The 13,526-nt window shown below is 46.6% G+C and overlaps 5 protein-coding genes across 5 annotated transcripts; 3 read left to right on the top strand and 2 right to left on the bottom strand.

Moving 5' to 3' along the window:
- Window positions 1–445: 445 nt before the first annotated feature.
- On the top strand, window positions 446–1,049 carry BGW36DRAFT_428313 (uncharacterized protein; the record flags this gene model as incomplete). Its single annotated transcript, XM_046220530.1, has 2 exons — window positions 446–506; window positions 574–1,049. 2 exons carry the CDS (start codon window positions 446–448, stop codon window positions 1,047–1,049), a joined length of 537 nt encoding a protein of 178 aa, XP_046071235.1.
- A 1,660-nt stretch (window positions 1,050–2,709) lies between these two features.
- Window positions 2,710–3,912, bottom strand: BGW36DRAFT_397879 (uncharacterized protein; the record flags this gene model as incomplete). Its single annotated transcript, XM_046218339.1, has 3 exons — window positions 2,710–3,446; window positions 3,501–3,750; window positions 3,808–3,912. 3 exons carry the CDS (start codon window positions 3,910–3,912, stop codon window positions 2,710–2,712), a joined length of 1,092 nt encoding a protein of 363 aa, XP_046071234.1.
- A 3,127-nt stretch (window positions 3,913–7,039) lies between these two features.
- On the bottom strand, window positions 7,040–7,987 carry BGW36DRAFT_297910 (Alpha/beta hydrolase family-domain-containing protein; the record flags this gene model as incomplete). Its single annotated transcript, XM_046211391.1, has 1 exon — window positions 7,040–7,987. The coding sequence occupies one exon, from the start codon at window positions 7,985–7,987 to the stop codon at window positions 7,040–7,042; it is 948 nt and encodes a 315-aa protein (XP_046071233.1).
- A 644-nt stretch (window positions 7,988–8,631) lies between these two features.
- On the top strand, window positions 8,632–12,483 carry BGW36DRAFT_360143 (putative kinesin; the record flags this gene model as incomplete). Its single annotated transcript, XM_046214142.1, has 2 exons — window positions 8,632–10,246; window positions 10,307–12,483. 2 exons carry the CDS (start codon window positions 8,632–8,634, stop codon window positions 12,481–12,483), a joined length of 3,792 nt encoding a protein of 1,263 aa, XP_046071232.1.
- An 87-nt stretch (window positions 12,484–12,570) lies between these two features.
- Window positions 12,571–12,987, top strand: BGW36DRAFT_428309 (uncharacterized protein; the record flags this gene model as incomplete). Its single annotated transcript, XM_046220529.1, has 1 exon — window positions 12,571–12,987. One exon carries the CDS (start codon window positions 12,571–12,573, stop codon window positions 12,985–12,987), a length of 417 nt encoding a protein of 138 aa, XP_046071231.1.
- Between the last annotated feature and the right edge of the window lie 539 nt (window positions 12,988–13,526).

Raw genomic sequence — 13,526 nt, 5'->3', positions numbered from 1 at the left:
AATTTGTGGCCTATTGAGGCGTTGAATCATGTAGAATTGTTTCGGGACGCATTTTCGGGCCGAAGTGGCGGCTCGTTTGGGATGGTGGTTCGCTTGTGAACTACGTTAGTTAACTAACTACCTTGAGACTTGCTGATCATAGCAACTAACTAGTCAATACGGCGCTGAAGCTGCGGGTCTTCTTCTGGCTTCCGTGAGCCTTTGCGACTAGATGATTCCGGCAAGATGAGCCGCTTAGGGGCCATATTTAGATCTTAGTCTAAGACTATTCAGACATCAAGAATAAATTGAGAACAGTACTATAAATTTGACTGTAATTTAGTTAATTATATAAGATAGAGAATAGAGAAATTTTCCCTTTCTCATTATAATATTACTATGATCATCCCAATTTTATTGCAAACAGTGTCAATAAATAATTATTCTTTTATAAATACAATCCATTATGAAGATTCTATCACTTCTCTCAATTGTTGGTCTGAGCTCCGCGGCAGCTCTTACAGCCAGTGGGTTTCCCTAAATCTAAAGAAAAGTAAAATCTATTTGATTACTGATATATCTGAATCTCAATAGAAGCTGGAAGCTGCTGTAATGTCGAAGGAAACATGTTCCTCCTGAATATTGGTGACAGAGACCAAATCGTCATCAGCAAATGGGGAAAAGACGGCACTGACTTAATCGCCCAGTTGGGCCGCGACAGCTCTGTTGATTTTGAAGACGCCCTCTTCTACATCAACAAAGACAACAACCGTCTTATCGTCCTTAATGACTCCAACAAATTCCAACCATACAACGCCTACACAGACAGTCCAAATGGCGGCGAGTTGAAATTTACCTATTATAATGACACTACCAGATACTACTACTGGCCTGTTTTTGATATCAACTCAACTGGCAATTTGACTGTCAATGGCTCAAGCAAGGCTTTCAGTGTTTGCTATTCCAAGAACTCTCACTCCACAATCCATATCGGATCAACCGCTGGCAAGAACTGCACAGCAATTGATGACCCTATAGTAGCTCGCCTCACTTCCCAGCTCTGGAATTAGACTTTTCTTAGATTTATTATATTTGCATATTTATTATAAGCGAATATATATGCCCAGAAAATTAATATTCTTTTCTTCATCTTATTAAATCACAGACGATGACTGGCGTGACTGACTGGCGAGGCTGACTTCGACGCTTGATGGCGGACGATCACTCCTGCAGCCTTGTCTATGACATGGCCACGAAAAGATATCCCTGCGTGGTTCTCCTTATTTTAATTAGAATCGCTTGTAAAGAACAAACCGTGTTATAAATCATTTGTTAGCAAGAGACAAAAGGCAGGGCTAAAAGTATAAAGATAGATGGGTGCAACAACCATTTCATGTGGGCTATCGGAATTTAGGCAAGAATATTAGTAAGTTGTAAGATATTGTAATCAGATCAGAATATTTATACGCATTCACCTTTCTAACATACAATGCTAACAGAATAGGGTTAAGGGGAAGCCGGTTTCGAAATCGGTCAAAAATAGGTGCGGATAACGAAACCGCCTTCACCTGCTCCACACTCTTTCTCTTGATAACGTAGGTTAGGAAAAGCTTCGGAATTAAGTCGAAGGTTCGATATCGAATTCTGGATAAACTAATTGCCGATTCATCCAAGCTTGTCAGGCGGTTAGTCATGAAAGGAGCCCCCACCCTCATACTGGTTCAAATATCCGACCCAAGAGAAGAGATGTCCTTTTATACATGCGCCTGAGAGACGGCGGATGAGCTCGACGCATTTTCACTGTAACGAATTTCTATATTTTTAAAAAACTTATATATTTTTTTATTATCAGATTCAAATATGTCAACAGAAACTGCGCAAACTGGTCTACTTATTGTTTCTTCCCTCTCTAATCTTCTTCTTTTGCTGGACACCTTGGTCAACCTTCCAGTCGACCCTCCTTTCCTATTCTTTGACCTTCAGAGTACTAGACTTGGCCGGCTTGGTTCATTATCTCTATTATTACTCTATGTGTCACCTCGATCGACAATCTATATCATTGATGTCTCCAACTTGGGTAGCGAAACTTTTTCAATCCCAAATAACCATGGCGCTTCATTCAAAACTATTCTTGAAAGCGCAGGTATCCCTAAAGTGTTCTTTGATATCCGCAATGACTCCGACGCCTTGTATAGCCACTATGATATTTCTATCAATACTCGTGGACATTCAGATTTTAGAATTCGCAAAAAATCAACTCCATAGGGCTTTTGAGATCATGTCAAGTCTTGGACGTCGTAGGACTTTCCGCCACGTATCCTGAAGTCTGTTTTCCTGTTGTGGAAGTATATTCGTATATCTATTTTCACATTTAATACCAAAGGCCTTTTTTCAAAAGAACTTACAATCCAGAAACAGAAGGAGGTAGGCTGATGGTGTCCCCTGATGACATTCTGTAAAAGCCGAAGTTTGGCCCTTCCGACCAGAGGATCGGCAAGAATTCACGAAATCGTTCCTAGAGAGCCAAACTCGATGCCATATATCTAATGCATTTCATCCTCCACAAGACGCCCTTCTCTATATTCATTAGCTGCAGGTATATAACTACGTACGTGACGGTATCCATCTAGGTTGAAATCGTACAGATCGTTCGTCAGTAAGATAAATCTTCAATTTGTTCTCTCTTCATGCGATACATCCATAACGTCGATGATTTTGAAATCTGCTTTGCTACATGTACTCCTCTTCATGATTCGTTGATATTTGTTTCTCCTCTGCATCTGATATCTGGTCCGCATCCTCTGGACCGCTATTCATACGACTAGCCCCTTCATCAAAGAGTCGATTTACAGACTCTTCCAGCAAACTCCCAATCAAAACTTTGTTCTCACGGTCCTCGCGGATGATTCTAGCTGCCAAAGCTTTTTCCAGCATATCAAGCTCTTCTCGCTGCTGTTGAATCTTCTGCAGTTCCTGGCCAAGTGTATCCTCCAAAACATTTTTATTGAGTTCCATTGCTTTGATCTTACTGTCTATCTCAAGTTGTAGATCTTCCAACTGTGCGGTTCGCAGCGGATCTTGGAGTGTCTCAGCAAGGATCATGGCTGACTTTACTAGCGCTTCGACTCCCCGACTGGTGGTTGGAAGTCGATGAACAGCGGTGTGGCGAAGCTTGTTGGTTGCGAACAGAATTTTGTTCAGAGATGTCCCACTAAGCTTGAACGCATGCTCGGGAAACTTCTCCGACTTCTTTACAAACAGCTTCGTCCACTTCGTCAACTCGACGGCAGCGGCACAGTCCCACCCCTGCTCCTCCAAGATTGACGGCTTCCATATTCGTGTGAATTCAAAGCAGCAGTCCTCCAAAACAGACTGTACCCTAGAAAGAATAGCATGTTGTGCTTGGTATGGAAAATACATTGGATATAAAGAAATGATATCCGGTCGCTGCTCTATCGGTGTTGAACCTATAGCTCTATTAACCGTCCATTCAGTAAAATCTGCAAGTACCGCAAGCTTACCATTACTAACGTTTTGATTTAGATGCACTACACTTGTTGGCTCCTCATCATCGGATTCATTTCCTTCCTCTCGCGAAGCCACTTCTTCTAGTGCCTCAGCAGCTGATCGTGCAGCGTCGTTTTCCGATGCAGCTCGCTGAACATCTCTTGCGGGGGATGAGTGAAACAGCTCTGGAAATTCGATCTTAGCCTTGACATCTGATTGGAATATCTGCTTTTCAAGCAAGATTTTGATGATATCGACAACCTTCTCCGACGTGAAGTCTTGGACCAGTGGACGGAGAGATGTTTGGTGGTGTATAATCACGAGCTCGCGGATTTTTTTGGCTTTGCGTAGCAGTGCGTTGTTTCCCGCAAAAATAGGCCTGCATGCCAGATAGACACGGCGTTTGTCTGCAGCTGAATACGCCATAATGAGCTAGTTCTTGAGCACACTTTAAGACTAATTTTCAAATAAATATGTAATCGTTTGCGCCTCGAAATAGGAACTGTGAAGAAAGCTACTTCAGCATCATTCAAGTCACAAAAAAGTTAACTGATAGTGGCTGTAGCCTACATGAGTAACCTGCTCAAGGTATTGGCCTTGCTCATCACCCTTCCCATTTTTGATTTATCACGTTACACAGTAGGACACCACCACGATATCTCTAACTTACCGCATTTTGCCCCTACATTCCTTCCTATGATACCAATCTCATGCACGTAGAGGGAATGCGTAGCCAAAATTGCGACACCTGCATGATTTCTTGGTCAATCCATCAATTACTATGTTGATTGGCCAAAAAGGAATGATATTTGTATTCACGCGAATTTCAAAAAAGCCCGCAAACTGTATCCAGATACCACTCTATTTTATGTAAGGGGTACATCAGGCAAGTGATATACTTGGCGCTGTTCAGCGGGCGATAATTATTGTTGGAAACCACCCCAGAACGCTTTTACCCTGTAACGACATGGCTTCCTTATTTTGTTGTTCTCAAATTGAGCCTTACAGACCGCGTGTCCTTGATCATGAATCGAAATTTCAGAAGTTCATGAGCTGGGCCCAGACAGAGGGCAAGGCCAAGTATGAGACCAGTGACATATCATCACAGGTGATGTCACAATCGCTCTATGCTGTGCAATTGGTGTGTCAAATAAACCATGGGCCCCAGGATTGGATTCGTTATTTCGCCCCCAAAGTGAACGCAGGTTTTCATGAAGTCAAGGGGAGCGATCTTATCGAAGCTAACTTTTAGAAAGTAAACAAGTTAGTACAAATCACCATTCTCCTGTTCTACAATCAAATTTTGATGATTGTAGCTACAAAACTTCCGATGTTCGACTCATAATAGATTTTTCGAGGTGAACAGCTATCAGAAAGATCTAATTAATCGTCATCATTGGCGGTCAACACTCTCCAGGCTAGGTACAGAAATCGACATACCTAGAAAAAGTACTGTGAGCACGGTACATGAAACTGCTAAAGAGTCGAGTAACTCTCCAGACTCAGATGAGGAAATTGATATACAATTCGTACGGTCTTGTCTCCGGATAGCATTCGAGCCACTGGCAGAGAAGATCACCGGAGCCTTGTTAAGTCTAACAACATTTGACTTGTTGAGCAACCGATTCGATGCCAAGGTCGATCTCACTGCGCTCTGGGAGGAGAATATAGTTCCTTTGAAGATTGTGAACTTCATTTTGGAACCCCAATGTAGGGACAAGCGCCAGAATTCTCTATTTTTTATAGATACCGAAAAAATCAAAAAACACTTCTGGGTGCTGCTCACACCGCAAACAAATCGCGAGAAACGGGGCCGAAGAGGAGTAGACACGACTTAGTGAAGGTCTTACATTCCATGACTTTTGAAACAGACTTGGACGGATGCAGTCTTGAACTACTACAAGCCTGTATCCAATTTACCGAATCAGGACCAAAAATGGATATAGCTCCAGACATAAGAACCAGGTCAAGACAATCAACCAGGTCTGACACAGTTCAACCTCCTGATTCACCTGATACTGGATCTGGAATATTCAATTTACACTCGACACTTTCCGGATATGATGACGACGATTGCATTTCGTACAAAGACTATGCCACCTGTAGTCTTGAAGACTGTGGTTACTGCGATCATTGTGATTACTAGTTCAATTTTATCTCGGTGGGGGAACTGGAGGAGAGGAGCACGTGATTTATCGAGACTACGTGTATCGAATTGTGAAAATGGTAGTTCTCAAATATCGACCTTGAGAGGTCTCCATTGACAGCAGCAAGCCTAAGAATTTCCGATATAATAGGCAAGATTACACATGGATAACTTTCCTGGCATCAAATCCATCTTTTACTACATTCATTAAGTCCATGAACTAGGAATAGGCATCTAGAAACCAACAAGCCTCTGTTTCATAACAGGATTCAGGAAGAGTGTAGAAGTGTCAGATGGGCAGGCCGTTAGTGCCAGGACCTGTATGCTGAGCTATTATCACAGTCATAGATTGAGAGGACATCAGCCAAGACTTATGGTGGTCGCTGAGAATAGATTTACTAATGGATTGATAAATGATTTGCTTTATGCCTAAAATCTAATGATAGCATTGCTTTAAAGCAACGTTGTTCCAAATACGTCAGCATTTGTCAAGCGAAAGAATGATGATGTTTAGATGGGAGGCGCCCCATCCATGCTGACGTGACTCTAAAGACATCTTACGGTACCAACAGCATAATAGTCCTCCCCAAAAGAAATAATAAGGAGAATAAGTGAAGAAAAAGTTGCCTTTTCTCCAATTATCAGTTACTATCTGGAGACATAGGAATGAAACCAATTTCTCCACCTGGAGTAGGACTAATATGAGCTGGGGAAGGTTTTTTTCGGGCCCAGCTCCGACTTGCTGCTGTGGCTGATATCGCATTAGAATGTTACGGAAAATCGTATTAACTAAGATATCTACATGTCCACCAATCAGAGCTTGATATTTCGGAATACTCTGATTATTCAGGCAAGACAGGAGGTAATACGGAAAATGATGATGAGTACAACGAGGATGTCAAGGGTGATCACCCAGATCTTGTGCGGTTAATGGAGTATAGAAATTGTTTGCGCCCAGATGTGACGGCGGGCTTGGCATGGGGATGCCTAAGGCGGCTAGGGCTTGGGCTAGCGGGACACATGCCCCACACTGGTTATCTAACCGCAACACGGGCGGCTGTAACTTGCACGGTAAATTCCTTCCTCATACTTAGTATTCTAGTCGAATAATACCACATACTCATCTATGTGCTGATTGTAACGAAAATAACCGCGCTCATCTTGTTGTTTTCTCTCGCCCATACTCGTCCCAACTCAAGCACCAACAAACATCCCGACCCCTTGCAAAATGGCACGAAATATCAATCATTGGTAGCATACAATCATTGTCCATATAATACTCAACAAAAACAGATTCACTACATCACAAGTCGCGAAGTGTAGCAAGCTTTCTGTCATTAATATACACAAGAACAGAACCCACGTTAGTACAGCCATCTAGAAGCTCTGTTGATCAATGGATGCCAATCAACGGAACCCGGCTCTCCACAGTCTCCTTCCCCAGCCAAATAAAAGAATGCATCTGCCCAACACACGACCAAAGGCCATCGGCAGTCCAAATTTGAACCATGTCAACGGTTTCAAGAGGGCAGCACCCGGCACGACTATAGCATTTTCAGCTTCATCCACGGCCGACTTGGACTCGTCGCTCCTGGAATGGGTAAATGCACCAACAGCCTCCAAAATGATGTCCACCGTCAATCCAGGTTGACTCAGAAATGGCGAATGGCTTGTTTGCAGCTCTCGATGCTCCACACTAGCCCCCATTTCTCTCGCCATACCAACTGACATCCGCTGAGCCAGTACTGGTAATCCCCGATCCTCCACAGTCCCGATGTACCAAGACGGCACGTCCTTCCACCCGGCATAAGTGTACTCGCCGCCTTCGAACAACGACTTCAGACTCTGACTCGTAAGCTGAGAAACCCAGTATTTTGCCTCTTCTTCTGGTAGGTCGTGGTAGAACAGTTCCCGTGGTGAAGTGACGAGCTCAGCGTAGCCGGTCTTGTTATTCACACGCCACGCAGGCGGCGGACGACCGAAGAATGGATCCATGAAGGACAGTCCAGTCAAGGTAAAGCCAGAGGCTATGAGGATAAGTCCAATCACGTATCCCGATCGACTGTCATCAGCGTCATTTGGCTTTGTGAAGCCTTTGATAGCGCTGTTGCCCACCATGCCGCCATATGAGTGCGCAATGACAACGACATTGCGCCGGTTACTTGTCTCGGCAGAAATCGCATCCCGGGCTGCATCGAGATCATCTCTGAAGGTCGCTTCGGGATTATCTGCTGTCGAGGGAAGAGACACTGCGACACATCTCAACTTGGGCTCCAGGAGCTTAATGATCGGGTCGTAGCATGTGGGTCTATGCCAGGAGCCTGGTATGAAGACAAGGGTCGGTTGACTCGACATGACAATGGTTTGCGAGTTCAATAAGTTTCAATGGCTTTTGGATTGATGCAAGGATGCGATAAGTTTGATCATGTATGTGACGGCTGGCTTGGCATGTGGATGCCTAAGGCGGCCAGGGCTCGGGATAGCGGGGCACGTGCCACGAGGCACGTGCCCCACACTGGTCATCTAAACGCGGCGCACGGCTGTGTTAAGGTCCCTGGGTCACGGGAGTCCCCCGTGCCGGAATTCTATTTGAAAACCAGAAAATATATACCATTCGACCAAAAACGGAGCCCCGTTAATGGGGTTTAAAAACACTCAGCCCTTGAAAGTATGCACTCCGGATTTATCCGTGCGAAGGGATCTGCAGTTAGTCTAGAGCGCTTACGTAGTGCGGTATCGGACATTTCCCTATTCCTGTACAGTACAGACGGGTTCTTCGAATAAGATTCCTGAGTTTGCGCTCAGATCCAGCGGACACGGCGAGGCTCAGCAAAGCACAAGGCTCAGCGCAACATCCAACAAGGCTGACCCGCAACTTCCAACAACGAAATCGTGTTCTCTTGACTGCATATTTTCGTTTGTCTACGCCTTCATATCAATAGCTACTCTATGTAGCATGTACTGTTGTCTCTACTGGCCGTTGACTATACAACTCGACGATGAGCCTACCGCGTCGTCCGCCAGCAACTTACACCGTGGCGTGGGTGTCTGCCCTGCCTCTCGAGTCGGCAGCGGCGGCAGAGATGCTTGACGAAGAACACTGCGATCCTCGAAGTCAGGGTAGCAATACGGACCAATATGTTTTCGGCCGGATAGGTAACCACAATGTCGTGATGGTCTGTCTGCCGTCGGGCCGGATGGGAAACAACTTGGCCGCCGCCGTCGCGGGACGGCTTACAACAGCATTCCCGTCGATCAAGTTCGCTCTGATGGTGGGAATCGGTGGTGGAGTCCCAACAACGAGTGCAGATATAAGACTCGGAGACGTTGTGGTCGGCCACCCGCACTCGCAGCATGGTGGAGTGGTCCAGTATGACTTTGGTAAGACTGGTCCAAACGGACAAGTACACAGAACTGGATTCATCAACGCACCGCCGAAGGTGCTCCTCGATGCAATCGCAAAGCTGCGAGCAAACCATTACCGTAGTCTGAATGATGTCTCTGCACATCTATCCGCTTTCGACCGGTTGGCACAATTCAGTCGAAACACAACAGGCCCTGATGTACTCTTTCAAGCGGCATACGAGCACGATCGGGGAGATAACTGCGAGAGCTGCAACAAGGAAATGATTATCGAACGGCCTAAGCGAAGGTCCAAAGAGGTGGTAATTCATTATGGCACAATTGCGTCGGGGAACCAGGTGATGAAGGACGGCGTGACCAGGGACAAGATAAGTGTTGAGCTCGGCGGAGTGTTGTGCTTTGAGATGGAGGCGGCTGGTCTGGCCGATGCATTTCCATCCGCGGTGATTCGTGGCATCTGTGACTATGCCGACTCGCACAAGAATAAGAGTTGGCAGCTGTATGCTGCGGCGGCAGCGGCGGCAGTTGCCAAAGAATTGCTGCGGGTCGTCCCCGCAGAAGAGATCACCAAGACTAACATCGTATTGCGACATGGTTGTACTGCTAATAAATTCGTGTTAGACGCTGAAAAGTACCGAGTTTCATTCAGTCTCAAAGGCATTCCTCGAGGTAGATTTGCGGATAGGCCGGAAGAGATGAGACGTTTAGAACAAGTTCTTATGACACAAAGACAGGCTCAATCAGAAGACTATCGGCAGCAAGTGGTAGTGCTGCATGGCCTTGGTGGAATAGGCAAAACTCAGCTTGCCGCCGAGTTTGCCAGGAAGCACCAAGCTGCGTTCACGTCGGTATTCTGGTTGGACGGAAGCAGCAAAGCTAGCCTAAAGCAAAGCATTGCTGATTGTGCAGGTCGTATTCCAGAAGGGCAGATTCCTGAGACAAGTAGAAAATACTCGTCTTGCGTAACCGGTGATCTTAATGCTGTTATCAGTGATTTCATAGAGTGGCTGAGCAGAACGGAGAACAAGCACTGGCTGATTATATTTGATAACGTGGACCGCGACTACCAGCAAGAGACCGATATCGACGCCTATAATGTCAGCAACTACATACCGGAGGTTGACCATGGATTGATTCTGATTACCACGCGGCTTGCGAACCTCCAACAGATTGGTGAATCTTTGCAGTTAGGGACTGTTGATATGAGCCAAGCGCGGGCTATTTTTCGAAAGTGGTACAACCAAGACTTTGGTAAGGCAGTTTTATGTACATGCATAGTAGTTGCATGGTGTTACTAACCGGAGCATACAGATCCGAATGACAGTGATGAGCTACTTCGACTGCTTGGTGGACTACCTCTAGCCCTGGCCCAGGCTGCGGCCTATATGAGCGAGACGGGGACGAGCTTCAGTACGTACACTAGGCTATACAATGAGCAGTGGAAGGATCTGATGGAGAGTGAGAACACGGCACCGCTGAGAAGCTATGGGAACCGCAGCATAAACACGACGTGGACGGTCTCATATAATTCGATACGCGCCAAGAATGAGAGCGCAGCAAATCTTCTTCTGTTATGGACCCACCTTGACCATAAATCGCTGCCGTTCTGGATTCTTCAAGCTGGAGTACATAGGTCTAGTGCATTAGCTAAAGACTTGTCGGCATGGCTGAGAGACGCCGCCAATGATGAAGTAAAATTCTTGCAAGTAGTTCGACTTCTACGGGGCTATTGTTTGATTGAAAGCCTACATGGAAGTTCGACCCATAGTACTCATCCTGTAGTGCACCAGTGGGCATTTCATATACAAGATAAACATCAACGAGCAGAGCTATCACGACTAGCAGTTCTCATAATTGGATATGCTGTTCCAGATGAGTACGACACAGAATATCACCAGAAGCAGCAGCAGTTATTTCCACAAGCGGAGTCTTGGATAGAAAGAATGGAGCGAGCGCGAGCAACAGCGGATACAATGGCAGAAGTGGATGAGGAGGTATCATACGCACTGCATATGATGGGTATGCTATTATCGGATCGAGGCAACCTAGGAAAGGCGGAGAAGATGTACCAGCGGGCGCTGGAAGGCAAGGAGAAGGCCTGGGGCCCTGATCATACATCGACACTCGACACTGTTAACAACCTGGGCCTTCTCTATGCTGACCAAGGGAAGCTGGCGGATGCTGAGAAGATGTATCAGCGGGCGCTGGAAGGCTACGAGAAGGCCTGGGGCCCTGATCATACATTGACACTCGACACTGTTAACAACCTGGGTATCCTCTATAAAAACCAGGGGAAGCTGGCGGATGCTGAGAAGATGTATCAGCGGGCGCTGGAAGGCAAGGAGAAGGTCTGGGGCCCTGATCATACATCTACACTCGTCACTGTTAACAACCTGGGTAACCTCTATGCTGGCCAGGGGAGGCTAGTGGATGCTGAGAAGATGTATCAGCTGGCGCTGGAAGGCAAGGAGAAGGCCTGGGGTCCTAATCATACATCGATACTCGACACTGTTAACAACCTGGGCCTTCTCTATGTTGACCAGGGGAAGCTGGCGGATGCTGAGAAGATGTATCAGCGGGCGCTGGAAGGCTACGAGAAGGCCTGGGGCCCTGATCATACATCGACACTCGACACTGTTAACAACCTGGGTATCCTCTATAAAAACCAGGGGAAGCTGGCGGATGCTGAGAAGATGTACCAGCGGGCGCTGGAAGGCTATGAGAAGGCCTGGGGCCCTGATCATACATCTACACTCGTCACTATTAACAACCTGGGTAACCTCTATGCTGACCAGGGGAGGCTAGCGGATGCTGAGAAGATATACCAGCGGGCGCTGGAAGGCTACGAGAAGGCCTGGGGCCCTGATCATACATCGACACTCGTCACTGTTAACAACCTGGGTAACCTCTATGCCGGCCAGGGGAGGCTAGCGGATGCTGAGAAGATGTATCAGCGGGCGCTGGAAGGCAAGGAGAAGGCCTGGGGCCCTGATCATACATCGACACTCAACACTGTTAACAACCTGGGTCTTCTCTATGCTGACCAGGGGAAGCTGGCGGATGCTGAGAAGATGTATCAGTGGGCGCTAGAAGGCAAGGAGAAGGCCTGGGGCCCTGATCATACATCAACACTCGACACTGTTAACAACCTGGGTAACCTCTATGCCGGCCAGGGGAGGCTAGCGGATGCTGAGAAGATATATCAGCGGGCGCTGGAAGGCAAGGAGAAGGCCTGGGGCCCTGATCATACATTGACACTCGACACTGTTAACAACCTGGGCCTTCTCTATGCTGACCAAGGGAAGCTGGCGGATGCTGAGAAGATGTACCAGCGGGCACTAGAAGGCTACGAGAAGGCCTGGGGCCTTGATCATACATCGACACTTGACACTGTTAACAACCTGGGTATCCTCTATAAAAACCAGGGGAAGCTGGCGGATGCTGAGAAGATGTACCAGCGGGCGCTGGAAGGCTACAAGAAGACCTAGGGCCTTGATCATACATTGACACTTAACATTGTTAACAACCTGGGCCTTCTCTATGCCGACCAGAAAAGGCTGGCGGATGCTAAGAAGATGTACCAGCGGGCGCTAGAAGGCAAAAAGAAGACCTGGAGTCCTGATTATACATCGACACTTAATACTGTTAACAACCTGGATATCCTCTATAAAAATCAGGGGAAGCTGGCGGATGCTGAGAAGATGTACCAGCGGGCGCTGGAAGGCTACGAGAATGCCCTCGGGCCGGATAATATTCTCTCGTACGTTCCTGCGCTTAATACCACCTATAACTATGGTATGCTCTTTGAGGATCAAGGCCGCTTAGGTGATGCAAAATTCATGTATACAAGAGCACTTAGAGGATATAAGCTTGTCTTTGGAACTAACTATCGCGGGTACCAGGCAGCCCAGGAGCTCCTTAGGAACCTGGAGACCTCTGAAGATTCTCGCTCTACTTCGCCGACAGCTGCTACTTACTTAACCGACATGTAACAGACATTTTACCTGTGGCAGGATCGGCAGTTTCCACAACACCCAAACGACTTAGGCTTCTCAAGAAGCTCAAGTTGAGATAAATCGCACGCGCACGTACAGTAAATATATTATATAGTTAAAGGGGTTTAGAGGAATGAAAACGAGCTTGGGGTGTCGATAGTTTAAGTAGTTTCGGCATGTGCTGACTGCTCTAGAGTCGGATCTTCATATTCCTAGCGTCTGCACAGCCATAGGCCTGACAGCCACAAGCTTGGCTGACTGGATAACATAAGTAAATTAACTTAGTTAACTAGCTACATCGCGATGACTATGTAGGACGTGCGATGTCGTTTTGCACTAGCCGGGATTGGTAATTGCTTTGGTTGGAAGTAGTGGCGACCTTGCATGAATTTGCGCGCGACAGCAGGCACAAAGCTGATGACGACTTCCTACCGTCGTAGTAAGGCTCTGGGCTTCAGATAAGACCCTTATATCAGTACTGTAAGTGGTAAGAGCTTAATGGTGGCGCTGTAGTGAAGGACATTGTTTCGCTGCAG

Source organism: Talaromyces proteolyticus (assembly GCF_021365285.1).
Source record: "Talaromyces proteolyticus strain PMI_201 chromosome Unknown BGW36scaffold_7, whole genome shotgun sequence".
In the NCBI taxonomy this organism is placed as follows: Eukaryota; Fungi; Ascomycota; class Eurotiomycetes; order Eurotiales; family Trichocomaceae; genus Talaromyces; species Talaromyces proteolyticus.
Note: the sequence above shows the minus strand (reverse complement) of the source record. Positions and strands in the feature narration are given on the sequence as shown.